Source organism: Echiichthys vipera (assembly GCF_963691815.1).
Source record: "Echiichthys vipera genome assembly, chromosome: 18".
Lineage (NCBI taxonomy): Eukaryota > Metazoa > Chordata > Actinopteri > Perciformes > Trachinidae > Echiichthys > Echiichthys vipera.
Window position 1 is genome coordinate 7,632,771 of NC_139843.1, and position 27,428 is coordinate 7,660,198.

Consider the following 27,428-nt stretch of genomic DNA (forward strand, 5'->3'; position numbering starts at 1 on the left):
TATCTTTATATTCGATCATTTCACGTGTAGCGATCACGCTGCTGTCAGAGGAGGGGATTCCCACCCGGTAAAGACTCGTCCCGTGATTTCCACAGGAAACGCTGCGACTTCGAGGAACGCGGACGTATTTAACAACTCAAAACATTCCCGTGATCAGAGGAGCATCTCACAAAAGACCTTTCAACTTTGAGTTAAACTTATTTTGGCGTCCAGGAGAAAAATTCTCATCGACTCCTGCTCGAGTTTTCAATGACGTCACAGTTTTGTTGTTGTTTTTTTTCTGCTTCTCGACATTACATCCAAACATTTGTGCTGACCTTTCAAAATAAAACGCCGTCTTTGTGCGTTTCTATGACAAAGGGGGTCACACAACTGAAGTCGTTTTAAAAACTCACCACCTCATCCTTTAATTTACAAAGATAATAACACACAGTCGCTGTACAGTTAGCTTTGATTACTGCTGTAAACTCTCTTAAAAACTGTCATTAAGGCTCCTCGAGGGATTGCAACGCTTCACCACACCCGTCTGTCCACCGCCACAGTCTCTATGACTACCTCACACATGCAGCCTGGACTCGTAGAGACGTATGTGCAGTAGTAGAAGTAGTCCTTTTGAAATGTTTAGTCAGAAATACAAAAAAAAAACCCCACAACAAACAGAAAACCACAGTGTGCTGACGTCGTAACGGGAGGATCAGCTGTTCAGGTAAACGACAACATCTTGAGTTTAACTTTTCAAAAAAAGGAGATGATTTACCCGCTGGGTTCACCGCACACATCCTCTCCCGTGTGAGACACCGGTGAGAGTTTTTAGTCGAGGGGAAGACTCCCAGAATGCCGAGCGTCCCGTCTGCAGGAGCGGACCGACCTCCGGCGAGACCGTCGACCTTCAAGACCGAAGAAAACCGTCTGCCTCCTGCTGTGAAAACACAAACGCAGAGAATGTTCAGTATGTTGTTGAGTCTTTAACGATGTTCCTACAATGTTTGTGGATCGTTGTCGTCGTCGTGTGAAGAGCAAAACATAATAACACCGTCATGTTCTGTGTCAGCAGTCGGTTTAGAAATGAATCCTGACATTTGACGCTGAGATGTTTTTTGATGGTTAAAACGTCAAAATGTGTGAATTTAAAGTTTTAAAAGAAGGTGGATTGTATTTGAACACGTCAACGTATCCAGCAGCAGTCGACGTGTGAAATCAAGAACAATTTAAACTATATTTATAATTTATGAGTGAACCCTGGGCGCCTCCCTAGGGAGGTGTTCCAGGCACGTCCAGCTGGGAGGAGGCCTCGGGGAAGACCCAGGACCAGGTGGAGAGATTAGATCTCCACACTGGCCTGGGAACGCCTCAGGATCCCCCAGTTAGAGCTGGTTAATGTGGCCCGGGAAAGGGAAGTTTGGGGTCCCCTGCTAAAGCTGCTGCCCCCGTGACCCGACCCTGGATAAGAGGCTGAAGATGAGATGAGATGTGAACAAAACGGAGATGGCTGAAATGGAAACAAAAATAAAAACAAACTGGAGGAGGAAAGACATTCTGTTGCTGTTGCATCAAATAAAGTTCATAATAAGTAGGGAGAATAAAACGTGCACCGCAAAATAAATCATTCAAAAAATATTTGTTGCCTTTAAAATAACAGGATAAAACTTAATGACTGATGATATTTTGTAAAGTTATTCAACAACGTGTATCATTTAAAAACATTTTTTAATCCAAAGAAACGAGATTAATGAGTTTTATATTCTCGCAGGTAGAAGTTATCTCCCACTTCACGCACTTAAGTGTCACTTTGAGCAGATAAAAGCCCTTTTTTTATACTGTCTATGATAAGAAACGAGCCTTGTGCACGTTCAGCTCTCTGGAAGGGTGAGTTCACTGTGTGACACCACGGTTGGAAATCACAGTTTCCCCACCAGAGGGCAGACGGCTCCGTCACATCAGGACTCAGACTCCAGGAGCGTGTGTGAACCCCGCTGACCCCCAGAGGAGGCAGCTGAACACGTTTGGAGACGCTCCAACCTGTTGTCACTAGTTTCTAACAATAGACGGCGTGCACTGCCGATAAAGACCGTTTCATCCTTTTAACCGGCACAGCTATTGTTGGACGGCCGTGTTTTGTTTTTTCCTGTCAGGAACAAAAAAGAGAGATAAGCCGTAAACACAGAGGACAGAACAAACGCAGAGCCTGAGGTTAGTTTAGGTTATTTTCCGTTAAAGAATAAAACAGGGGACAAAGCATGTACTTTGACCTTTTCCTCTGTGTTTGGTCGTTACGGCCTTTTTATTAGATTAGAGTAAGTGTTGTATTCAGTTGTTTTCATGTAGATTTGATTGTTTTAGACTTTATGCGTCATATTTGTTGCAATGTTTATCTGTATAAATATATAAATAAATAAAAAGTGACAAACGCCACTATGATTTTGACTTTTCAAAGCAAACAGCTGAAGAGAAAAGCTGTTAAAAAGGTTTTGGATCGGGAGGAAAAGCTTTGGATATGAAATAAAACAGACGGTTTATATTAAATAAAGAAATAAAAAACACAATGTTCACCTTTCAAAAGTGTTTATAAACATGTAAATAAGATTTAAACTCATCCGCAATCTTCCCATTATATCTTGAACGTGTAAACTAAACAGAAAAAAACACATAAAACTCAAACATTTCACATAAACACAAATCACAACAGTCGGACGTTAATTTTATCGTCAATGACCTAAAAAAAAACAAGAAAAACAGTTTAGTCTCTGGATTCTCCCTCCTCTGTTTGTGGCTCTGACTTTAAAACATTTGATCTTTTTATTTGTATATAACGGAGCTAAAGTAAAAATGTTGTTTGGGATCATTTTCAGTTTGGATAAACACCGTTAAATAATTGACCTTTTATCAGAAAATCCCTGAAGAAGAACTTTTAAACATATGCAGCCGACCTTTCTGCTTATTGTTACACCTTTGTATTGAAACTGTTGCACAATAATTTCCCTCGTGATTAATAAAGCTCCTTGAATCTTGAATCTTGAATTATGTAAATTATATTGTGTTTTATTGCTGCACTACACGCGATACAAGGAATAACGTTGTGAGAGTCGGTCATTGTTATAAATGGAACCATGTTAAACTATATAACATTCATTACTTCATCATATCGTATGTTCTCCTGGTGTGAACACTGTTTACATTGACCTGGTGACTCTGCGGCTTTCTCACCACTGTCACTTTAGACACAAACGTGTACATGTACCTCCCGTTATTCATTTACCTTTTAAACGTATCTGTATTTATTTACTTTGTACTGCTTTTGCAACAACCAAATTCCCCCGCTGAGGATCAACAAAGGCGAGCACCTCATGCATCTCATCTGCTTCTATAAGTTTATTAAAATTTAGTCTAAAGGCTGGAATCACTTTTCAAACCTTTATTCAAACTGGAGACGTTCACGGATGTTTCCCTCGTTTACAGTGACGCTGCGTGACAGGAAGAGAGCAGTTACCCAACACTGAACTGTCACTTTAATGATCTTATTAAACACTCCAGGCCTCGTTACGTGACCTTCTCTTTCATAACCATGCATGTATACTTTGTTTATACGCTTCACGGTCATGTTTTTCATTTTGCTGTATTTGTTATCACCTGTACTGGGACCTGATGAGCATGTTACTTCCCTTTCATGTGCACGTGTTGTGGAATGATAATAAAAATGTCCTTTTATGCCAGATTCAAGATAAAAGCAGGGAAATCACAGAAAAAACAAGACAGAAGGATAAAAACAACGACAAAAACAGCAGGAAAATATTGATATTCAGCGCTTTGTGATCGTGGTTTTGAACTGTGCAAAGGTTAAAGGAGCATCGGAGTTTAAAGTGAGGGTGCACGAAACATTTGAACGCGTTTACAGACCAGGACTTGATCTTTTAAATGCTGCTTGTGTGCTGCCAACTTGGTGCTGATGTTCCCTAGGGCGCACTCACACTGTCCTTCCGCACCGTGCCCCGGGCTTTAGGGTACTTGTCCCCCCCTCCCTCTCCCCCTGCGCCCCAGGCCCGTTTGTACTCACACTACCTGGGCCTCGCGCAAATGCTTCTTGCTGCCTATACGACATCACGCCGTAACACGTCAAGCGCCGTAACACGTCAAGCGCCGTAACACGTCACACGCATTGATTGACGTCATGGCGATGCGTGGCTTTGTTTACAAATCTTTCTGTAGACCTCAGAGTTTTTGTGCGTCTTGTCGACTGTTTTTGAATCTTTTCATCGACCAAATCTGCAGTAAACACTCCACCTCCGCATCAACGTGAACCTTTCGCCGCCATTGTTGTTGTTAAATGTCAGCGCATGGTCTATGTCCGAACAGGCACACATAAATTACGTCAGAACCGCCGTAGGCCTCGTGCTCGTGCTCGTACACGTGCAAACGGGCTATACAAAAGCCCACCTCTCTCAGGTCCGCAGTTATGCGCGGAGCGGTCGCACTCACACTGCTCAAACGCACTAGGCTTTAGCTGAAAAAACGGTTTTGGCCTGGTACGGAGGGACAGTGTGAGTGCGCCCTTAAGTTGCTAGTGTTTGTGTGTATTTGTTTTCTTTCTTGAACTCTCAGGGCCACCGTACCAAGCTCTGGAAACAGCTCATTTGAAAACAGCAGATATACTCTAAAATAAATAAAAGAAATCACTGTGCTGCTACATTATGAGCTGTTTGTTTGTTCAGACTGCGTTTCTTTTGTTTTCTGTTATTGTCTAAATGTGTTAAACACGACTCCTATCCTGAGGTCACAGATGACGCCAAACAACTCTTTGTGTTTGTGTCATCGCGCCGGTAGAACCAGGATTCCCACAAGTCCTTTACAACAATAGGCCTGAAAGTGCTGCACATGTCTCTGGCTCTCACAGCGACTCCATACTTGTGTGAATAATACCGACGCTGTGAAAGACGAGATCTATTTACGACTCTTTCCTCCTGGCAGCAGATCACTCAATTGCTTTTTTTTTTTCCTCAGCTCCGTCCAGGTAGCGATAAGACGCCACCCAGTTACTGTCATTATGAAGCATCTGAAACTTCCTGTTCTGAGAAACGAGCCAAAAAAACGAAATCGATCTGGACAAGTTTTCCTTCTGGCCAGGCCTTCGGTTTGTGTAATGAACATGTTTTTCCGAGTGAGTAGCTGAGGTTTTCCTGTGTCTTTTACCGTCTCCCTGCAGTTTTTCTATTTCCACTCAATGTTTCACAGTTGACTCGGGGGCGATGAACCCTCTGACTTCACCTCGCCAAGTCCTGACAGGACTCACGGTAACACAGACCACACTGTCAGATCATCACCATAACACGGCGCTGACTCACTTCTTGACAGGAGTGAATCAGCCGACGCGCTGTCCCCGCTCTCACTCTGGTGATGTGGGGCTGCTGGGAAGGCGAGGACGGGACCTGCGATTTTGAACTCGCCACAATGACTGCAGGCATTTCTAAGAAGCCACAGCCTGTTTGACTGTGTGTGTGTGTGTGTGTGTGTGTGTGTGTGTGTGTGTGTGTGTGTGTATACAGTGGGTTCAGGCCTGTATTTTGCCTACTGCAGAAAAATTTAGAGCACGCTTTAAAGGAAAATTCTGGTTTATTTCAACTGTAAAACCCAGTTAAACCAAGTGCTGGAAAGTAACTAATTATATTTACTCAAGTACAAGACTGAGATACTTGTATCTCCGTCATTTTCTGCTACTTTTTATTACACTACATTTATTTAATAGCTTTAGTTTTTCTGCAGATTAATAACAAAATCAAATCACAACAGTCAACAACCAGTGTCAGAAATAAAGGTGGGGCACAAGAAATCTCAGAATGCCCTAAAATAAAAAAACTGCCCTCAACATCGACAAAAATAAAGAAATAAATAAAATAAAAAGTACAAATATTATTAAATTATTATAATTAAAAAGTATTAAAAAAGACTAAGGTTAATAATAATTTGATTTAAGAAGATATATAAATATATAGATACATATATAAAAAATGAACTAATTAAAAATTAAAAAAACGTAAATAAAAAAGTAAATAAATAAATGTAAAAACTAAAAATCTGTGTGTATTGTATATATATTGCAGGCGAAACCCAGTGTGTGAACGAGGCAGATCTGTATCAGTCTGCTGTTTGGTGCTGAGCCGAGAGTGCACAGTGTGTTTTAGGGTTTTTTCTGTTTTTTACTGGCGTCTGACAAAAGGTCGAGGTGAGAACGAACTAAACCAGTAAAGATATTGCTGTAAAAAAACAAAACTATGAGCTGAAAGACTCTAAAACGCTTCATGGAGCCGAGAGAAACTGCAGAGCTGGGTGAAAATCCAGATTAAATTATTGATCTTACAAAAGAAGTTGTAAGAAAGTGAAAAGATCCTTTGACAGAATGAACGAATGAGTAAATGTAACGTGTAGTGAGCGTGTACATGTCCGTGTGTGTGACCACCTGGTGGCGCTCAGAAGAAGTTCTTGATGAGGGGAGTGACTAATTTCACCCACAGCTTGACGTGGCGGTCCGGCCGCTCGAACGTGGAATCGGACACCTCCGTGGACCGCTGGTACAACATCTCCTGCTCCTATGAGGCACACGCAGATTTGCACACAGGTGTGCGTTCAGTAAAGAGTTACACACTCATTCATCATCATCAGCATTTCTGGCTGTGGTTAACCCACCTCCTGCAGCTGGCTCTGCAGCTCCTCGTTCTCCGTTACTATGGCGATTTGGGCCTCCAGGTCACGGTGGACTGAGCGGTAACCGAAATTAGGGGAGCCAATTAGAGTGAGGCAAGGTCGATCCTGCCCCTGGAGGTAATACCACAGACCTGTAAGGAGAGGGAAAAGTGGAGTGAGGCAGCGAGGAGGTAATGCTTCGGAGAGAAGTTTCCAGCAGGGATTTCTGTCGGCGCAGACCACAACTGAGGCGAAGCGCATGCAGAAATCCCCAGCGTGGATCCAAAACCCCAAAGCATGAGAGAGAGTGAGTGCACATCCTTGTCCCGAGGCTACGACAGAATGACTGTACAAGCTCTCTTCTCTCACGCTACATACCGCTGCGACCACAAGAAGAACAGCAGGGAGAGTAAAGTGTTTGATTTTTTTTCACTGAGCCAAACTCAACTAGTCTGGATGCCGAGGCTCCGATCGTAACCTCCTGTAAACCACGTTGATGTGAGTGTTGGTGCTTAAACTATTAGTCAAACAGAAATGTCAACTCTCTTCGTTTCTTTTGTATAAAGACGTGCGAGCCACAATGACACTTCTACATTTTTTGGACATGTCTGTGGAAACCTCCGGTCTCTGAGTGGGTGTTTCCCGTCAGCTGAGTGACAACTGAGGGTCAGTGCCGTCCACTTCCATGGTGCTTTACTGACCGAAGCACGACAACACCGTGAATCTTTCACACAACACATTTTCACTGTTTTAACTTAACTGTTGACCCATAATGTAAACCATGGACACTGAACACTAACGTAGAAGGCGCTATCCCCGGAGAGATTCTGCAATCATTTCTTATTTTGGCGATAAAACTCCAAGGAGACAAACCATTACATTGATTTGATCGTATAAGTGAGTCAAATTTGTTCTTGGTGCTATTGGTGTCTGTCTGTCTGTCTCTGTCTTTGTCTCTCTCTGTCCATCTGTGTGTCTTTTCTCTCTCTCTCTCTCCTTTTCTTCCTCCCAAACCGGTGCAGACAGATGTGCGTCCTCCACAGAGCTGGGTCTGTCTGACGTTCCTGTCTGTTATAGTGAAGGTTTTCAACGCCACCGTACTCTACGGGAAAATGTTGGGTCTATGTAAATCATAAATAAGTCATAGAGTGTGGTCTTTACCTACTCTGGAAAGTGTCCTGAGATAACTTTTGTTATGATTTGACACTATAAATAAAAGTGAATTGAATTGAAGGGTCATCCTCTTACACGGATACTTGCGCATCCATGAAAAACATAGTCGTAAGTTAATTTACAGAAATAAAAAATCACTCTAGTGTAGTCGACAATATCGATTTATCGTAAGGGCTTTCAACCGTAAAGATATTACTGCAAAACGTCACTAATAATGCAAGTACATACAGATTTACCAAACAGACAAAACTGCTTCAAACGCTCCATTTCAGATTTGTCGTGTGTTTTGTTTTACTTTTCCGTGGAGTCTGAACAGGAGAGTTTTCAGTCTGTGTATCGTTACATCGTTGACCCTCATGAGAAGCTTTAAACACCTGCAGCTGATCATGTGAGGTCGTGATCTCCACATTCCTGGTGTGTGCTGAAATTTCGACGTTTATATCATCACTGCTTTTCTCTGCTTTCTGTATCGTTGCAAATTAAATCAGTTTAGTTTCTGGATTGTTGGTCTGCAGAAACAATCTGGAGACGTCATCAAAGTGAAAAAGTAGTCGACAGGAGAATGTGGTCGTTACTTGCAGCCCTGGTGTCGGTACCTTTGGCGTGGAAGGTCCACTGGGATCTGTGGTACTCGTGCAGGTGTATTCTCTCCTGCTGGCCCAGCAGGCACACCTGGTTGTAAAACTGCCTGGCGATGTGGATGTAAGCTGCGGGGATCGCTCCTGCGACGCCCTTGGCTCCGAAGAACCCGTTGACCTCGGGGGAGGCGGTGAGGATGCGGTAGCTGGCTCCGGCTCCGAGCACCAGCCGCATGTACGCCCGGGTCAGGTTGAAGTAACCCGATGTCAGGAACACAGTGGAGTCCGGCCCAGCGTCTGTCAGCAGGCGCTGGAGGTTAAACAACAAACGAACAGTGAAGAAAGACGCGTTTCCATTTCCTGACGTTGTGAAAAACAAAACTGGTTGCCATGCAGTTAAAGAGAGGTTATTAGTGTTTTATTACTTTACAAAAGGCTCATTACAGAGCTAAAATATCAGGATGATCTGTCACATTTATCTTGATAATAAACGTTACAATATGACCACAAGCTGTTTATTATATTTCCTTCCTCATGTTTGCTCTTAATTAATTATCACATGACACCTGCACGCGGGGCTGCTGCGGAAAAAGTCACTGAACACAGCTGATCTTCATCTGTGCGGCCTTGAGATGAAAATCTGACTGAGTGCTGCTTTTTATTAATAGAAGTTTAATATGGGCCGTGTGTTTATCGTCTCAATTCACTTCTTATGCGATCTTGTTTTCACAGAGCGACGATGCAGGAATCAAGACACGGTGGACGTCGTAGCGTCTACAGTTCTTATGGTTATAAAACTGTGGTTATAAACATCATCCCTACTTCACAGATATTCTCAGTTTATATACATGAGATTCAGACAATTTATCATCACCCGTGAAAAAGAGATTCTTAATCTCAATGGGACTCTCCTGGTTAAATAAAAATAAATATTGCTAAATTAGTAAAAGTAGCTCTATAAGAGACGTTATGTTTATTGTGTCATCATTTTTTTAGTTTATTCTGAGCAGAAAAACTTCCAAACTTGAAATGCAACCGCTCTCCAGTTTCTGGTGCAAAATCAACAGCTTTGTTTTCTTCTTCTTTACTTTATTAGAGGAAAAATAGTTGTGTCTAATGCTCCTTTTTAAGAAAGGCGAACACGTCCAAGACCAAGGAGCGACAAGTCTCATAAACCGGAGCCACGTCACCCCCGGTTAAATCAAAGCGTGGACACACTAAAAGCAGCTTCAGCGTGATGAAATAAAGACAAGTTGTTGCAACGAGTCGTCTGTTTGTGAAACTCAAAATGTTAAATGAGACACAGTGTTGATTCAAGTTTTTATGGAACCACAGTCTGAGTTGTTGTATTAAATGACAGTATATCACTGGCGATCATGTTCCCAGAATATGTGACTAATAAACCCGGAATATATGTTCAAATATTTATCCACGGTTTATTAGTCACACGGTAATAGTCACGTATTATCTTATTAGTCACATGGTTAAAACATCCAATAATGACTCCATCTAATTACATTTATAACTCGTTATTAAAGAAAACAAACAAAAGGTCAAAGCCTTGAGGACACGGGTGGAAACTATGCAACAGCATGGTCAAAGTTTATGATTAAATGTCTTAAATTAGCGTCATGCAGCCAAAGGTGTGTTAAGTGTTACTCTTGGGTTCAACGTGACCAATCAGAAGAGGTCGGTGTCATCGACGCCTCACCTGTGTGACCTGCTCGTCCACCTGAATCCCCAGAGGTTTCATCTGGACCAGAGGGAACACCCAGGTGTCCTCCTCCCCCTCGCTCATCCCGTCGTCTTCGGAGTCCTCCGACGCGTTCAGCAGCTGCTGCCTCACGTGGGCTGTGTTCACCACCTCCATGATCCGCTTCCTCGCCGCTGCCGAGAAGTCCTGCCTGTTGCCTGGTTGCCACGGAGATACAAAACGTAAGCGCACACAAGGCTAAGCGGTCGCAGCTGGAGGTGGGTCAAACTGATCTCTGGGTCACAGTGATCTGAGCTGCGAGTGTGTTCCAGAGGAGTCACCGCCACTTAAGAGCATGAAGCAGAGAGGAGGACGTTGATGAGAAAGAAAATACAACCTCAGTTGAAGAGCGGCTATTTTGTTCTGATTGGCTTACTAATGACCGTCAACACTGTGTATTGTATATCAGTTTAAAAGCTGTGGTTCAGGCAGAAAGTGAAGCAGGTTTTTTTGGCCTACATAACAGAGAAAACCCACTTGAAGCAAACTAATCGTGCAACATCGCCTCTGCCTTTTCTCCCTTGTTTCAGCGGGATAGTGAGCAGCTTGCTCATTAGCGAACATTGTGTAAATAAGTAAAACATAAATCTTCCATGAAGAAGTAAACCGTAAACTCCCCGAACCCTCCATTACGTCACTTTTCTTTGTTTTCATATGAATATCGCTCTGTTAGAATAAAAGTTGAACATTTTCAACTTCATGGAGTTAAAGGAAGTCTTGAATTAAATGACAAATCTGTAAAACTGACTTTGTAACAAGGAATTCTGCAAAAGCACCACTTTATATTTTGTGTGGGCCACGGATGTGTTCCTATGTTCCTTGAAAATAAGTCATTCAGCATGAAGAAACCTCCAGAACGTTGTGTTGTGTCGCCTTCAGTGGATCCTTACTGTGCTCTTTTTAACTACATGCAACACAATGTCCCCAGGATGTCTCCACTCCACCACCAGCACACCCAGAGAAACAGCAACTCTTAATCAACATAGTTCTTTGATCAGTGTGAAAGGTTAAGTTAGTTGAACCTAACAGCTGTAACCCTGTCAACTGAAAATGACGTCGGCGGGGCGGATCCATGATTGCTTGCTACTGATTGGTTAGAGCAAAGTGAAACAACATAACCCCCCCATTATGATAAGAAATCAGTTAACATGAAGTCAAAGTCAAGCTGAATGAAGTGAAACGAAATGGCAACTCAGTCCGATTATCAGGGTTGATAACACCTGACCGCACTGAGCATCATCAGTTGGTAATGTCTTTCATTAGAATTTCTGAATAGCGGGGTGTGTGTGTGTGTGTGTGTGTGTGTGTGTGTTCCCACTTCATATCGTCTTCCAGCTACACTGTGACATCACAACTCTATTCCTGGTGTTCGTTACCACGGCAGCCCGGCCCTGCAGACATGATGTCATTCATCCCTCAAACTAACATCCTGGCAGTCTGCGCTCCAATTACGGACACACAGTACCAGCGTGTGTGTGTGTGTGTGTGTGTGTGTGTGTGTGTGTGTGTGTGTGTGTGTAGAGAAAATCCTTCCTACAATTTCCCATCCAGCTGCATGGCTGGCCAGCCGCAAGAGCTTTCTCCATCTTTCTCACCGTACACACACACACACACACACATCTATTCGCCTGTCTAAGCTTTCAAGCTCCATTAACAAAATCCATCGGCTCCTCTTGCTGAAAACCGGGCTGTCGCCACCAAAACTGAGCATGAAGTGTCAAACAGTGTCAAAACAGGGTAAACATGTGTCTGTGTACACACACACACACACACACTCACGCATTTGATATCTACCTTTGTACGGGTGCACCATGCCCTCCAGCATTGTGACCGAGTCGTCGGGCTGCAGCTGCAGGGAAACGTCTCCTACGGCTTCCACCAGGTCAGAGAAGAAGTCGGCGACCTCGCTGCAGTTCTCCAGCAGCACGTAGCGGTCCTGTCTGTTGCTGAAGTACGAGTCGCTCAGGTTGGCCCTGAAGAACAAGACGAGGTAACAGAGAGAGAAGGAAGAAGGAAGGAAGGAGAGCGTTTGTTCAATCGTGAAAATGTTTCTATGAGCAGGATGTGGAAGCCTGTCGTATCTGTCAAACACAAACGTGAACAGCGGGGAATCAACATACCCGCTGATGATAATGTTGTCGTCAAACAGGTAGACTTTAATGTGCTGGACTCCGATGGTCTCGTTGAAGCGCTGAGGGACCAGCAGCCGCAGCAGCCCCCTCAGGTCCGGAGTGTGGTACAGAGACACCCTCATCTGAGAGACGAAGCGCTGCAACAACGGCAGCAGCATGGTCCTCGAGTTAATCTGTCCTGCACGTGAAACATGACCACGTCAGGATGATGAGCGTGCTGCTCTGTGCTAACCTGTAGGGCTGGGCGATAGGATGAATCCATCTGTTGTAGTGTTTTAGGGTGATTTTTGGGGCCATTGTTAGAATTTCATTTTGCTTTTTTAACGGTTTGTCTCAGATCTAAAGAACGAGACGACAATGGGGAAAATGCGTTTAGAACCGGCATATTTTCACATCTTACTCTTAAGTCTTACCAAACCAGAGTTGGTGATTGACTGACAGCGCTAACGCGGAGCCACCCGGAGTACCGTGAGTGCAATCCCTTCATGGATGCATGGCTGCACAGGGACATTACGGACCAGAACGTCTCCGTGGATGGCTTCCTCACCATTGGGGCTGACCGGGACTGCACCGAGAGCGGTAAGCGGAAAAGAGGGGGGCTTGCCGTTCTAGTAAACAGCAGATGGTGTAATCCTGGTCACATCACCATTAAAGAACGGCTCTTTAGCCCGGATGTTGAACTGCTGGCCGTTGGACTCCGTCGGTACCACCTGCCTAGCGAGATCCCGCATGTACTTCTGTACATCCCTCCCTCTGCAACCCAGACATCTGCCTGCAGCATCATACACACCACCATCTCCAGACTCCTGACTCAACACCCCAGTGCCCTCATCATCATGTCGGGAGACTTTAACCACATCACCTTGGACAGAGTTCTGCCGACCTTCCAACAGTACGTGAGCTGTCCTACCAGAGAGGAGAGGACTCTGGACCTGATGTATGCTAACATAAAATCATTTCCCCCTGGGATTATTAAAGTATTACTGATTCTGATAAGTAAGATAATTTTGGTGAGTTTTGTATTGAGCGTGTTTTTTTAACTTGAATTCAGAAGGTGTATGGTTGTATTTTTATGTTTAAATCAGGAACATAAATTGTGACCGTGTCTGACATGGGTTGATGGGAGGGATGGCGGGGCCTTTTTCCCTTTAAAGCAGACACACTGTGCGGCTGTAACGCTTTTTCTTGTGTACTTGTCTGTAAAATGTAATTAAAAAAATGTTGAAAAAAAAAAGGAAGTGAAAAAAAAGTGTAACAATTTGCCTTTCCTCAACAGTTTGTGAGTTTATCTTATTTTTAGAGGAGCAAACTCGCCGCCTGAACACAGCTCCCAGCTGACGGGGGGGCACCACCACCGCGCACACAACTGGGCAAATATGTCGGCCATTGTGGGTTGGAAATTTTGAACATATCGCCCAACCCTATTAACCATCAAACAGAAGAAATCCCACTGAAAATGCCAACAACCTCGTGAGCCGCGAGTGTAGTCCAGCAGTATGGAGACTTTTAGGTCGGGAGCATCGCTGTTGTCCTGTGAGCGTTGTAGAGCCTCCTCCATGCAGTCGACCTTCACAAACACAAAGAAAGTAGTGAAAAACATGATTCAAAGAGTAACACACAGATTTAGCTGCAGACTCACAATGGAAAGTTCTTTTTTTTTTTTTAAAAAAGGCACAAAATCGATGCAGCAGAAACAGAGATATTGTCTGGTTTTACTGCATGCTCCCTGTAGAACCAGATTCAGGTTCGTGGCACCACTTCACCAACTTCCGAGGTGCACGGAGGGGAGAATTTCTGAGTTTGAATCCTCTGAATTTGTGACAAAGTGAGACTCTGAAACTGGGTCTACAGCTTCAAACTGCTCGGCTCTTTTTCGCTCCTGTTTTTGCTGCAGCAGAAAGCATCTGTCAAAGACATCTTACTTGGAAAATCCAGTGACGAAAAGAGGCTTCCTGTTGTCTGTAATCATGTTTTCACTTCTCAATCCATGCCATTGTTTAGCAAACTGGGGTTTGTGTTCCTCTTTTTTGTCAGGAGGTGCCATTTGCTGTTTCTCTTGTTCTTTGAAAGCCTCTGGGTCGGGTATTTTTAAATTAAGGTGCATTAGACTGATGTAAAAGTCAAATCAAAGCCAGCTAAGTCTGAGATTTCCAGCTCATACCTCACTATCGTCTTAGCGTCCTTCTGTCTTTTCCACTTCGCCCTCCCACATCTGTACTTGTGAACGTTCAGAGATGAAGCCACAAAGCACAGTAGTAGATGAATGATTATTGATTAACTGGCAGCAGACAGTATTTATCAAACACTGGCGGCCTTTTTTTTTATCTGTTTACCGAGCGTGGGAAAAGCATGACTAACTCCTTTGTGCACAAAGAGGAAACGGCTGCTCTTCAGAGGGCACCGCTGGTGGTGAACACAGTCTTTATTAGTGGCCAGCTTGGCATTTGTTCCTAACCTGTTTTTTTTTTGTTTTTTTAATTCGGCTAAATTGTGCATCTGGTGCCCAAATGCATTCGTTACACAGTACGTCACTCCACAGTGGCTGTTTACATGCCAGTAAAACATTCCTTCTTTCCAGTCGAGAGCTCTTTGGGGACGTTTGCACCAACTTCCAGCTCGCCTCTGGAGAGAAATGTGTTCCTGAGCTCTGGTGGACATTAAAAATGTGTTTATCCTTAAAGCAAAGGAGCAGCATTTAGTTATTATGGCATAAAACGTCTGCTCAAACTGCTCAAACTGGGAACATTTTTTATTTTCTCTTAAATATGAACATAAATATTCTAGGTACCAACCAGCAGCACTTCACTGCAGACAGGAAACACTGACTCAGAGGACAGATAGTTTCAAGAAAGGCTAACATTTGATTATATTTTTCTTTTTTTGTGGGGTTTAATGTTTCATCTGCAAGAAAAACGCTGACGTTCCACAGGAAAACAATCTGAAGCTCCACTACTCGAGGAGCTAAGTAGGCTACGTACGAGGGAGAGACAGGAAACGAGTTGACATATGTGGTCGTATGAATTACGTTTTGTCCACAGAGAGGCAGACTTTGTGATATCAGCAAATACTGCATCGTTTTCCAAAATAATATATCGTATCGTGATAAAACTAACACACCCCTAATGGTCAAGCGCACCAACCGTTGTAATGAAATGTCACATGGTCGAAACAGACACTCGTCAAATGGACAGAATATCTGAGTGAACCTCGCCGACACTTCTTGGTCTCAGAAAAAACACAAAGTAGATTTATACGGAATTGGGTTTCCTGTTTTTGGTGTTTCTATCAAATATTCACAAGGAGGCAAACAGTATGAGCAGCGAACGAGACAGCGAGTTGTTGGGAATTTCATGGTTGTGTAGTGGTTAGCACTGTCGCCTCACAGCGGCGCTGTGTGGAGTTTGCATGTTCTCCCCGTGTCTGCGTGGGTTTTCTCCGGGTTCTCCGGTTTCCTCCCACAATCCAAAAGACATGCATGTGTTAGGTTAATTGATGACTCTAAATTGCCTGTAGGTGTGAATGGTTGTCTGTCTCTGTTCGACTATGTGCCCTGTGACAGACTGGCGTCCTGTCCAGGGTGGACCCCGCCTCACGCCGATGTCAGCTGGGATCGGCTCCAGCGACCCCGACAGGGACAAGGGGTTGAAGATAAATTAATGAAATGACATGCATGAGATTGGGAGATGTTCTTTCCAGATGACGAGCGAGTCACTAAGTCATGAATTCGAAACTTAAATCATGACTATTTTTTGGTTCACTTCCTATATTTAGGTCAGATATTGCTCTCACCCAAAGTGAGCTGAACTCACACAACTCCACAAACTAACAAACAGATGTAGCGCTCCACACAGCTTCATCTGGAGACACAATAGCCTTTCCTATTACCCATGTATTATTCTTAATCCCCACTTTGAATTACCTTTGCATGAGGTGCGTGAAACAGATCTTTCTAGAGAAAGAGTCTTATTCTCGCCGCCTGCACCTGCGCTTAAGTAAACACGCTGTGTACCAGCCAGTATCGGTCAAGCTTGTGCTGACTGAGTCTGAGATCGGGGTTGTGTTAGTGGATCCAGGCTCACCTGCAGTTTGCATTCTTCAGTCTAAACCACAGACCACACTCACATGTTGTACTCAGGTCATTGTGTGCAATAACAAGCAAACCTGGGCTTGAAGAATAAAAGTCACGTGGACTCCCTGTACCTACCGTTTCTGGTAATCCATCATCCTGTGAGGTTGCAGAGTTTGGCAGCTATCACAGCTGATTCAGATGCTTTTAACTGTAATTAAACATGTTCGACTTGCCTTTCGACTGTGCCCTTTTCTGTAATTCACCCTCTCTGCTGCTCGAACCAGTTAGAAAAAAAAAACATGAAAAACAGCTGAATGTGAGCATCGGTCCAGACTGTGGTTTGTTTTGGGTTAATGTTGTTATGCTAGGCCTTCCAAGCATGAAGAGCAGCAGCATATCACATGCCAACACTGGTCTCCTTATACCCATAAACCCTTGCATTCTGGGGTCATTCCTTGTAGCTGGCCTGGAGTACATTTTCAATCTGAACAAACCACACTGTGGTTCTCTTGGAAGACGACTATGACTCACATTTTCTGGCATCTCTGGCCAGTTATTTGGCACACGCCTGTGTTTTGGATGCCGTTGTTCTCACCTGCCCATTAAACAAAAACAAAAAAACCCTGATGTCTTAAAAATCGGTTCTTAACACGAATCACACATAAACACCACTTTTCTCACCAGCTCCTGTTCCAGCTGACCTGTTCCCAGATACAACGAGGCCATCACCACTCGCCTCTTCGCTGTCCTGATGTGCGCCTGAAGGGAACGATAAAGAGACGCAAACACAACAGTGAGCATATGCTTTTGTCTTTTCACATTTTTTATGGTCTGCAACTCTGGTATTGTATTATTCTGTCCTGTCAGTCATCTGTGAAGCACTTTGAATGCACTAACCTTTAAAAAAAGGCGTTGCATAAATAACTGATACTGAGAAATGTTATCAGCATGTGACATTGTTGAAGTTTTGAGATATCCACCTTTAAATGTTCTGCCTCATACAACAGACGGGAATGACTTTTAGTTTAAAAAGGTGCTCACATGACTAAAAAAACAAACAGTAGCAGATTAAGTTCACATTAACCATATCTTGTTTTTTTTATAAATACGTGCTATTGACAGAAAAGAGTAAGTAAAAAAAGTATAATTTTGTAATTTAGAGGAACTGACCCTTCAAACTCCATGAAGTAAAACGTTATTCACATAATTGGAAAGCAAGAAAAACTCTTCAGTATTAGAAATCTAGTCAACAAAATCAAAAATGTGCTGCTGCATTTTTAAAATGATATTTCATCCTGTTCTTTTTTTGTAGATTTAATACGAGTCATGTTCTTCTCCTTCTGCTCAGGATGCATCATGAATGAAACAGCTCGGTGACAACAAAGGGATGAAAGAATAGAGTGTGTGTGTGTGTGTGTGTGTGTGTGTGTGTGTGTGTGTGTGTGTGTGTGTGTGTGTGTGTGTGTGTGTGTGTGTGTGTGTGTGTGTGTGTGTGTGTGTGTGTGTGTGTGTGTGTGTGCGTGTGTGCGCGCGCGTGCGTGTGTATGTAAAATGAACTATAAATACAACACTATGTCAACTTGACGCCCCATGTCTGGACGTTATGAGGAAGCGTCAATACAAAAATAACGATGATGAAATGTTTGTGCGAAACACACCCATAAACAATAATTAATCATGACTCACATTAAATGTTCTATTTTTAGACCTTGTTAGATGCAGGGATGTAAATATCTAGGTATAGGTCAACACCTATCGGGGGAGAAACTCTTCCAAAATGAGCGTCAAGGAGTCGATTTCTTGTGTGTAATAAAAGTGTTTAAGCGAAACGCAACAACAGCAGCAAAGTACAAACTGCAGCGGATTCATGTTTCTTTGTTCCTGGAAGCAAAAGTTAGAGGAAACATAAAAGGATTCCAATGCGGTGACACACAGCAGCAGGTGTGGGACTGCGTTAAGAAACAACAACTATCCAACAACATCCAGTTTGTAACTCTGGAAGGTTTGACTCTGAACTGCACGTGTCCCCCTCTGAAGTGACTGAAGTTGAATTGTTTTAACTGTAAAAAATATATTTTCTGGAAGTAATTTTTGAGTTTCCTTTTCTAGACGGTTATATTTTCATATATATTAGGCACAGATTAATCGCAGCATAAACAGGAGGAGTCAAATCGTGTCGGACACAATAATCTGCAGTACGGGGGCCCCACAGGGAACGGTCCTGGCTCCTTTCCTGTTCACCCTGTACACCTCAGACTTCTACCACTAATCCCCTCACTGCCATCTACAGAAGTTCTCTGACGACTCTGCTATCGTTGGCCTCATCAGGGACGGTGACGACGGAGCCTACAGAGAACTTATTCAGGACTTTGTTGACTGGTGCCGTCGGAGCCACCTCCAGCTCAACGCTGGGAAGACCAAAGAGCTGGTGGTGGATTTCCGCAGGCACAAACAACCCTGCACACAGGTGAACATCCGGGGAACGGACATTGAGATGGTGACATCGTACAAGTACCTGGGAGTACACCTGTACCCTGTACCCTGCACTGTGCAATATGCCTGTACTATGGACACTTCTGTTTTTTGCACTATTTGGACATATTTAATCATATTTATTCACTCCATATTACATTATTACAAAACAAGAACAACTGCACTATATCATGTGAATATGTACATATGTCTATTTCCAGTTCTTCCCTTTTTAAATTTAACTTTATTGCTTATTTTTGCTATTTTTTATCTTATTTTGTCATATTCTGTTGCTGATGTGACGAAACAATTTCCCCGTCTGCGGGACATTAAAGGTTTTCTGATTCTGATTCTGATCACATAAGAGCTGAACAATGAGCTCCTGTCGTTAGAGCTGCAACGATTAGACAGAACAATAACGACATTTTGATAATTAATGAATCGCTAAAGTCATTTTTGACCCAAGACGACGCCCTTAAATGTCTTGTTTGGTTCACAATTCAAAGGTTTTCAGTTTACTTTCACAGAGGAGGAAAGAAACCATAAAATATTAATTAAAGGAGCTGGAATCAGAGAGTTTTGACTTTTGATTCGCAGAAGTGTGCAAATTAATTCTGCTTGCAATTCGGTGGCGATCACACTGCAAAAGCACCACGAAAAGACCGGAAACTGCGTCAGACGGGATGTGTCCAGATAGGGACAATACACTGATTCATCGTCGCAGCTCTGCCTGTCAGCTGCCGTGAGCCTCTCTGCCAACTAAGGTGTCGCGAAGACAACAATAAAACAATAAGCGTGCTGTTAAAAAAAAACACTTCCTCATGTACTTTCTCCGTCATCATTCATGATGACAGGGAAAATCTGTGCAAAGTCAATATTGGCAGCTGTCTTTATTTTCCTATGACTCCTTTGTAGCTCAACCAAAGTGTGTTGTCACGGTAACACCGACCTTCATTGTCTGATAGAACTGGTCAGGTGAGGTGAGGATGTGGATGTGGGTTCCCGGCACCCTGAAGGCCGGCACGTGCTCCGCCATCCATCGGAAGTGGCTGCAGAGGCCGTCTGTGCCCTGAGCTCCGGCTGACCCGGTGGGCCTGGAGACGTGCCGCGGTGCCGGGTCGGCTTCGGCCAGGAGGGGAGCCAGCAGCAGCACCGAGGACCTGAAGGAAACAAACAAATGAATTAATTAAACAATTGTTTTTGGGTTGGTTGTTGTCACTTTTAGTACATAACAAGGCATCAAAGAGTATCGATTATAGGAAAATACTTTTCATTTCTCAACTATTTAATTGACACAAATAGGAGTTACCATGAGCTTATTTCCTACTATTTATTTATTTACTTGCTAGAAAACACGCTATATTGTGATAGTTCTTGTCTTTATCGAGATATGAAATGTACTATAGCAGGATAGAAGATTTTGACAGTGTCTGGAAGAGCCGGGGAACAAACCAGGACCCAACTGAAGGAGAGCCAGAGCCGTGCCGCCCCGGTGAAGATTCCTTCAAAGAAGACTTAGCCTAATAGCGTGTGTGTGGTTTTTCTTTTTCATTTTATTTTATCGTAGCACTAAGGAGCACTAAAAGTTCTTAGTCAGGAGTCACAAAGCCATGGGGAAGCGAATGAACTGCTGCACTATGTGTGGTCTGGACGGGGCGTTTATCGTCTGGACGGGGAAAAATCCTCCTGACCGACAGCTGAGAGACGCCAAGATCGTCTGAGCTGCACAGCTGCATTTTTCCCCCATGGTCAAACAGCAGAGCGTTTAATCTTGTATAATATTTGGTGTTTTTTTATTGGTTGGTGATCTGACGGCATCCCTTACCAACTCTACCACGCTCATAATGCCGTCTCCATCGAGGAGATACCTTTTTAAAAGCTTGTTATCATTTAATCTCTCCAAAATGCTGACTGCAGCAGCTACGTCAGGTCGTTCCTGATTTACTCTCCTCCAGAGCACTCCTATGTTTTTACAGATTTATGAGCTACTTTTAGCGCTAAATGCTTTGTGTATTACACTTATCTTTAAAAGTTACAATTAGGAGTGAAATGCCCCTTATTTCTAGGAGTTATTCCTAAATCCGAAAGTTATTCCTACTCTTAGCATTAAGATGTTTTGTGAATACGGCCCCAGAGTCCTAAGATTCGGCCAAACACCACATCCCTTTGTCTCTGCCATACAATCTCACAATGTGGTCAGACAACGCAACCACATTAAATAAAGGCAGGGTGGAGTGTGAACCTCAGACATGACTGAGGCTGACTGTCAGAAGTATGCTGGATTCTTTCATATTCGTTACGAACACACACACACACACACACACACACACACACACACACACACACACACACACACACACACACACACACACACACACACACACACACACACACACACACACACACACACACACACACACACACACACACACACACACACACACACACACACACACACACACACACACACACACACACACACACACACACACACACACACACACACACACACACACACTTAAGGTTTTGGTTTGGACTGAACCCTCAATAAGAAGTCAGAGGAAACAAAAGTCACATAAAAACAAAAACACACAGCTCAGAGCTTCTTTTCCAAAAGCCACTTTGCTGAGTTAGAAATTATGCAGGAAACACAGAGCGGGAATTTCCCCGTTGTTTGGTCCTATAATAAACAAGCATATTACTCAAAGGAGCGATCAAACGCAGCATGAAAGAACATCCCCGTGTCCATTTAGCTTGCGCTGAATGATCTCTGTCGTGTTTTTACAGCAGTGCAAATTACTAACGTTATCTGGAAGCAGCATACGGAGCTCAGTAATAGAGTTATGGAAAGCTCAGCCAAAGCCTTTACAGTGTTCTGTAAACGGTGAAAGATAAGAAGAGTGTGACGGGAGATAAGACACTTTGAAACTTTGAGACCATCTTGCGATTCGAGGAATAGTGATTTCATTAAACGGCGATGAGGTCAACTCCCTTATTATTACGGCAATGAATAGAGACGCTGTTTACTTTGGTATGTGAATGCACCACATCCTACTTGATTTAACGCATGTGATAGGAAACAAATCTGACTTATTCATAATTCCCTGAACTACATCCTCATTTGTCTCAACGGATCCAAATGCAGTTAGCAAACAGATAAAGCTGCTCTTTGTCTTCGCTCATAGTTCATAACATGTCGATCTTGGCAATAATAAAAAACAAAACCTGTTTTTTTACGGACCTGGCTTTGTGAACAAGGGCATGTCGTGTTATAACAGGAACAGGTTGTCCCCAAACTGTTGGACTATTTTGGACTCATTACTGGAGGAAACGATGCAGGACGATCGCAGTCTGACATGAAGAGAGAGATAATAAAGATACGTAGATGACAGATTCTTACTTCAGGCTCCAACCGGTTACCTTTTGCAGGAATTGCAGCAACTGTATTTACATAACACATTTCACAGGGAGGAATGAGAACGCGGAGAGAGGGCGTCACTTTGTGTAATGTTTACAATACATATCATTAAGTAATATAGAGCTGCTTAAACCGCGTCCACACTCACTCTAAATTTGAATCTGATCCAAATCTTTAGCTTATCATTACCTTTCCCAGGGACGGGAACCAAGAACCGGTTCCAAGTTTGCATTTGAGCTTATCAATTCCTTTTATCCACGCCGGCGTTTTTTTCACACGGAGCAAAAACAATAACGGTAAAAGGCTCATATTTATATACTGAAATTTGCAATAAAAAGGTCCAAAAACAGCGCAGTTTGTCTGTAAAACGATCATTTCATCTCACCTGTGATTCGTGCATGAGTGCCACTGCGTCTCAACCGAGCAGCACGACCATTACCAAGAATAAATATGTCTGTATATGGTAATGACATCTGTGTAGTTTTATTTTATCCTGCAAAAGGTCAGGAGTTGATAAAGAATCGGACTGATAAGCAGAATCAATAATGGCTTTGGTATTAATAACATCTTATCAGTTCATATCACTACAACAGAGACATGAACCAGGGAACTGTTACTTCACAGAGTGTAAGATTGGGATGAGAGACGTGTACCGAGGATATCACGTTATAGCAGGAGAAAAAAACACAGGTGTAAATAATAAAATGAATGAATTTAGCTGCTTCAGTGTCCTTAAAGTTACGGATGTGCTTATTCTTCTTCTGCTGCTATGACAAGTCAACATGTCTTGATCTTATTCGACCCGCTGATACGAATAAACTGTTCACATTTGCAGCGTTGTGTGAACGACATCAACGGGCAGGAAGTTCAGAGGGAGCCAGGCTGTTGCCTAGCAATGGAATGCCATTAAAAAGGTCTAATACACCCAAATGAGTTCCTCTTACTGATTTGTCCGCAGGTGAGTTAAGCCAATGAGTGATATGCAAGTGTTTATGGCAACAAGCGGTTTTATCACTTAATGGAATCACATTTTATAGATCCATAAAACCTTTTTCTCCTTCTCCAAACTGAATTCCTCACTCGTCAGAACGATAATATCAGATATCCACGACATCATTCTTGCGTACAAATTACCTCACTTTTGCCATTCAGGCAGTGGTGTAGTGGAGGGTATACCCAGGTATACGGAGTATACCCACCTCTAAGGGCGCACTCCCATTGTCCGTCCGTACGTGCCCCGTGCTTTAGGGTACTTGTCCCCCCCTCCCTCTCCCCCCGTGGCCCAGGCCCGTTTGTACTCACACTACCTGGGACTCGGCGAAGGCTTCTTGCTGCCTAAACGTCATCACGCCGTAACACGTCACACGCATTGATGACGTCATCGGAATGCGTCGCTTTGTTTACAAATCTTTCCATAGACCTCAGAGTTTTTGTGCGTCTTGTCGACTGTTTTTGAATCTTTTCATCGCCCAAATCTGCAGTAAACACTCCACCTCCGCATCAACGTGAACCTTTCGCCGCCATTGTTTTAAATGTCCGCGCATGGTCCCTCCTTCTTTTTTCTATATCCGAACAGGCGCACATAAAATTATGTCAGAACCGTCGTAGGCCTTGTGCTCATGCTCGTACACATGCGCACGCTCGTGCTCGTACATGTGCAAATGTGCTTTACAAAAGCCAACCTCTCCCAAACGGTCCGTGGCCGCTCGTAGGCATGGTGCGGTTGCACTCACACTGGTCAAACAAACTAGACTTTAGCCGTGAAACGTGCTTGGGCACGGCACGGATGGACAGTGTGAGTGCACCCTTATTCTGGCAGTTCACAGTATACCCACCAGCAACCAAAAATACAGTGGAATATATAGGCATTTAGTTTTGTTTTTTTTAAATAGTCAATAATTGTGCTGGATGCATTATTTTTGCATGACACAATAAAAAAATCCAAGTTTACCCACTCCCTTCATGGTGACTTATTCATCTACCTCGCAGCACCCCCACCTCATGAACTACCACTACACCACGGACTTTCAATCCTAGATATCCACCATTACATTTGAGATATCTAGAATTAACAATCTGGATATCTGTAATGTCATTCAGGAAAAACTCCCATTTCAGATATGTACAATCCATCCCATCTTCATCCGCTTATCCGGGGTCGGGTGGCGGGGGCAGCAGCTTTAGCAGGGGACCCCAAACTTCCCTTTCCCGGGCCACATTAACCAGCTCTAACTGGGGGATCCTGAGGCGTTCCCAGGCCAGTGTGGAGATCTAATCTCTCCACCTGGTCCTGGGTCTTCCCTGAGGCCTCCTCCCAGCTGGACGTGCCTGGAACACCTCCCTAGGGAGGCGCCCAGGGTTCATCCTCACCAGATGATCCTGAACCACCTCAACTGGCTCCTTTCAACGCTAAGGAGCAGCAGCTCTACTCCGAGTTCCTCACGGATGCTGAACTTCTCCCCCTCTCTCTAAGGGAGACTCCAGCCCCCCTCCTGAGAAAACCCATTTCGGCCACTTGTACCCGCGACCTCGTTCTTTGGGTCCTGACCCAGCTTTCATGACCACAGGTGAGGGTAGGAACCAAGATTGACCGGTAGATCCAGAGCTTTGCCTTCCTCAGCTCTCTTTTCGTCACAACGGTCGTCCAATATATCTGTGTATGTGTCATTGTGTATATCTGAAATGTTTCTTTTTGACTATGAATAATTAAATAACAGATTTTTGCTCTACACATCCAGTGTAAGTGTTAAATACTGAACCCTGTTTCCATATCTAATGAGTCACAAGTGTCACATGGTGGAGGTGAGGCTGTCACAGAGGTGTCCGGTTTCAGCTGTGGTAAAAATGAAGGTGTTACATAAACACCAAGAGGAACATCATGTTCAAACTTCAGTTATGGTAAAAAAACTCCACGCGAGCTTCAGTTTGGGTGCGCGTGAGCTGGAGGAAATGAGATAAATGACTTTTAACTCTTCTGTTAAGGTGTCAGTTTCACACAAATTGGTGTCAAAATGCATTAAATTAAAAACACACACCACAACAGACCACCTCGTGTCCGATAATTGACGCATTAGCAGCAACAAAGTAGCACAACATCCTGATGACAGAGCTTCAGGCTGGATTTTGACGCAGATAGACGCCACGTTATCGTGGTGTAGGTGCCCCCTTGGGTGCCCCCGTGGGTGCCCGGTCTCTTACCCTCCTCCTCGGTCCCGTGCGCGGAACAGCCGGTCCGATATTCGGGTGAAAACCCCGGCGAGGGCCGGAGAGTACACGGAGTGCACCAGCCTCCTCCAGGACATGGGAGCCGCCATTGCTGCAGCGGAGACACTTTGAATCAACTTTATTGATACTTGTGCACGGACACACTGATGCAGACGCTTTTATTATTGTTTTATTATGGTTATTATCATTCAGTTGGGTTTGTTTTTCATCTTATGTTTTGAGTTAATGTTGACTATGATTATAATGCGTGTTTTGTTTCTTATTTTTCTTATTTTAATCCCTGTGGTATGCCTATGTTTTACTTTATTGTAAAGTATTATTCTTGTATTCTTGGTGCTTTACAAATAAAGATGATTTTTATCGTTATTATTATTATTATTATTATTATTATTATTATTCAGTTGGGTTTATTTTCCCTCTTGTGTTTTTCCTTCTATGCATTGTGTTTCATATTATTTTTATTTATTTTGACTATTTTTATAATGTGTGTTTTTTTCTGATTTTAATCCCTGATTTTTTTAAATTATATGTTTTACTTTATTGTTAAGTATTATTCTTGTATGTAAGGTGCTTTACAAATAAAGGTTATTATTATTATTATTATTATTATTATCATTGCCATCAGTTGGGTTTATTTTCCCTCTTGTTTTATTCCTTTTATGCATTTTATTTCACTTTATTTTGATTAAATTTTAACTATTATTATAATGTGTGTTTTGTTTTTTATTTTAATCCCTGTTTTGTGTTTATTATATGCCTATGTTTACTTTGCTGTAATGTATTATTCTTGTATATAAGGTGCTTTACAAATAAAGGTTATTATTATCATTATTATTATTATTATTATTATTATTGTAATTCAGTGGGGTTTATTTTCCCTCTTGTGTTATTCCGTCTATGCATTATACATCATTTTATTTTTATTTATTTTGATTATTATTATAATGTTTTTTTTCTTATTTTAATCCCTGATTTTTTGTTAATTATGTGCCTATGTTTTACTTTATTGTAAAGTATCATTCTTGTATGTAAGGTGCTATAGAAAAAAGGTTATTATTATTATTATTACTATTATTAATAATAATAATAATTTTAATATTATAATATATAATTATATGCATTCATATATTGTAAATAATCATTTTTGTATGATGGGTGCTTTACAAATAAAGTTTATTATCATTATTATTGTAGTCTGTGAACGAAAGCTACTTTGAGCAGCAAATTAATTATAACTTATATTATTACTTTTTTCTTGCAACAACAAAAATTAAATCAGAGAATTAAATAATATATGAATGGTTGTTTCTATATATTTATGTTTGTTTTATGATTCAAATGCCTTTAAATGACCTCTAGTGGTCAACCTGCAAACTACAGTGTAACTTTGGAAAAACTGAAGAAAAATAAACAGGTTAGAGGAAGAAAGTGTTTAAAATGAGAAATAAGAAGCTGCTTCCCTGTGTTATATTATAGATGAATGGGCTTTCACAGTCATATTTTTAAATGTGATTTTCCTCTATTTTAATATTAAATGCTGGAAACTTTCCCTGCTCTCTACCGTCTCTTTCCCTTGTCCCTGAACCCTCATTATTATCAGTTTTGTATCGTGTTTCATTCATCAAATTAACCCTGAAGTTAATCTAAAATGAATCTAAAACGTGAGCACACCTGAGCACCAACCCTCTTTTGTGTATTCATCACTTTCAAAAGCATTTCTGGTAACACTTGCTGGATCTTTGCCCTCCGTGTGACCTTCAATGACTTCAGCTCTCACCGCAGAGTACAAAGTGCACACAGGTGCTTGTTCCAGGAATGAGCCCATCAGTCATGTGAGGTCTTTAAACAGGCTCCACCTAAACACGCTCCACCCACTTGATGATCATTATTACACGGAGATGACACTACTTGTTGCGTACATGTGGATTACTGATAT

The 27,428-nt window shown here is 42.6% G+C and overlaps 1 protein-coding gene across 1 annotated transcript; it reads right to left on the reverse strand.

Annotated features, from left to right (window-relative positions):
* Positions 1–378: 378 nt before the first annotated feature.
* On the reverse strand, positions 379–25,581 carry pgs1 (phosphatidylglycerophosphate synthase 1; the record flags this gene model as incomplete). The annotated part of the gene is made up of 11 exons (XM_083932246.1): positions 379–919; positions 6,449–6,578; positions 6,676–6,824; positions 8,442–8,733; positions 10,135–10,334; positions 11,971–12,149; positions 12,297–12,486; positions 13,776–13,875; positions 17,059–17,136; positions 19,799–20,009; positions 25,466–25,581. 10 exons carry the CDS (start codon positions 25,579–25,581, stop codon positions 6,459–6,461), a joined length of 1,635 nt encoding a protein of 544 aa, XP_083788372.1. The 3' UTR covers positions 379–919; positions 6,449–6,458.
* Between the last annotated feature and the right edge of the window lie 1,847 nt (positions 25,582–27,428).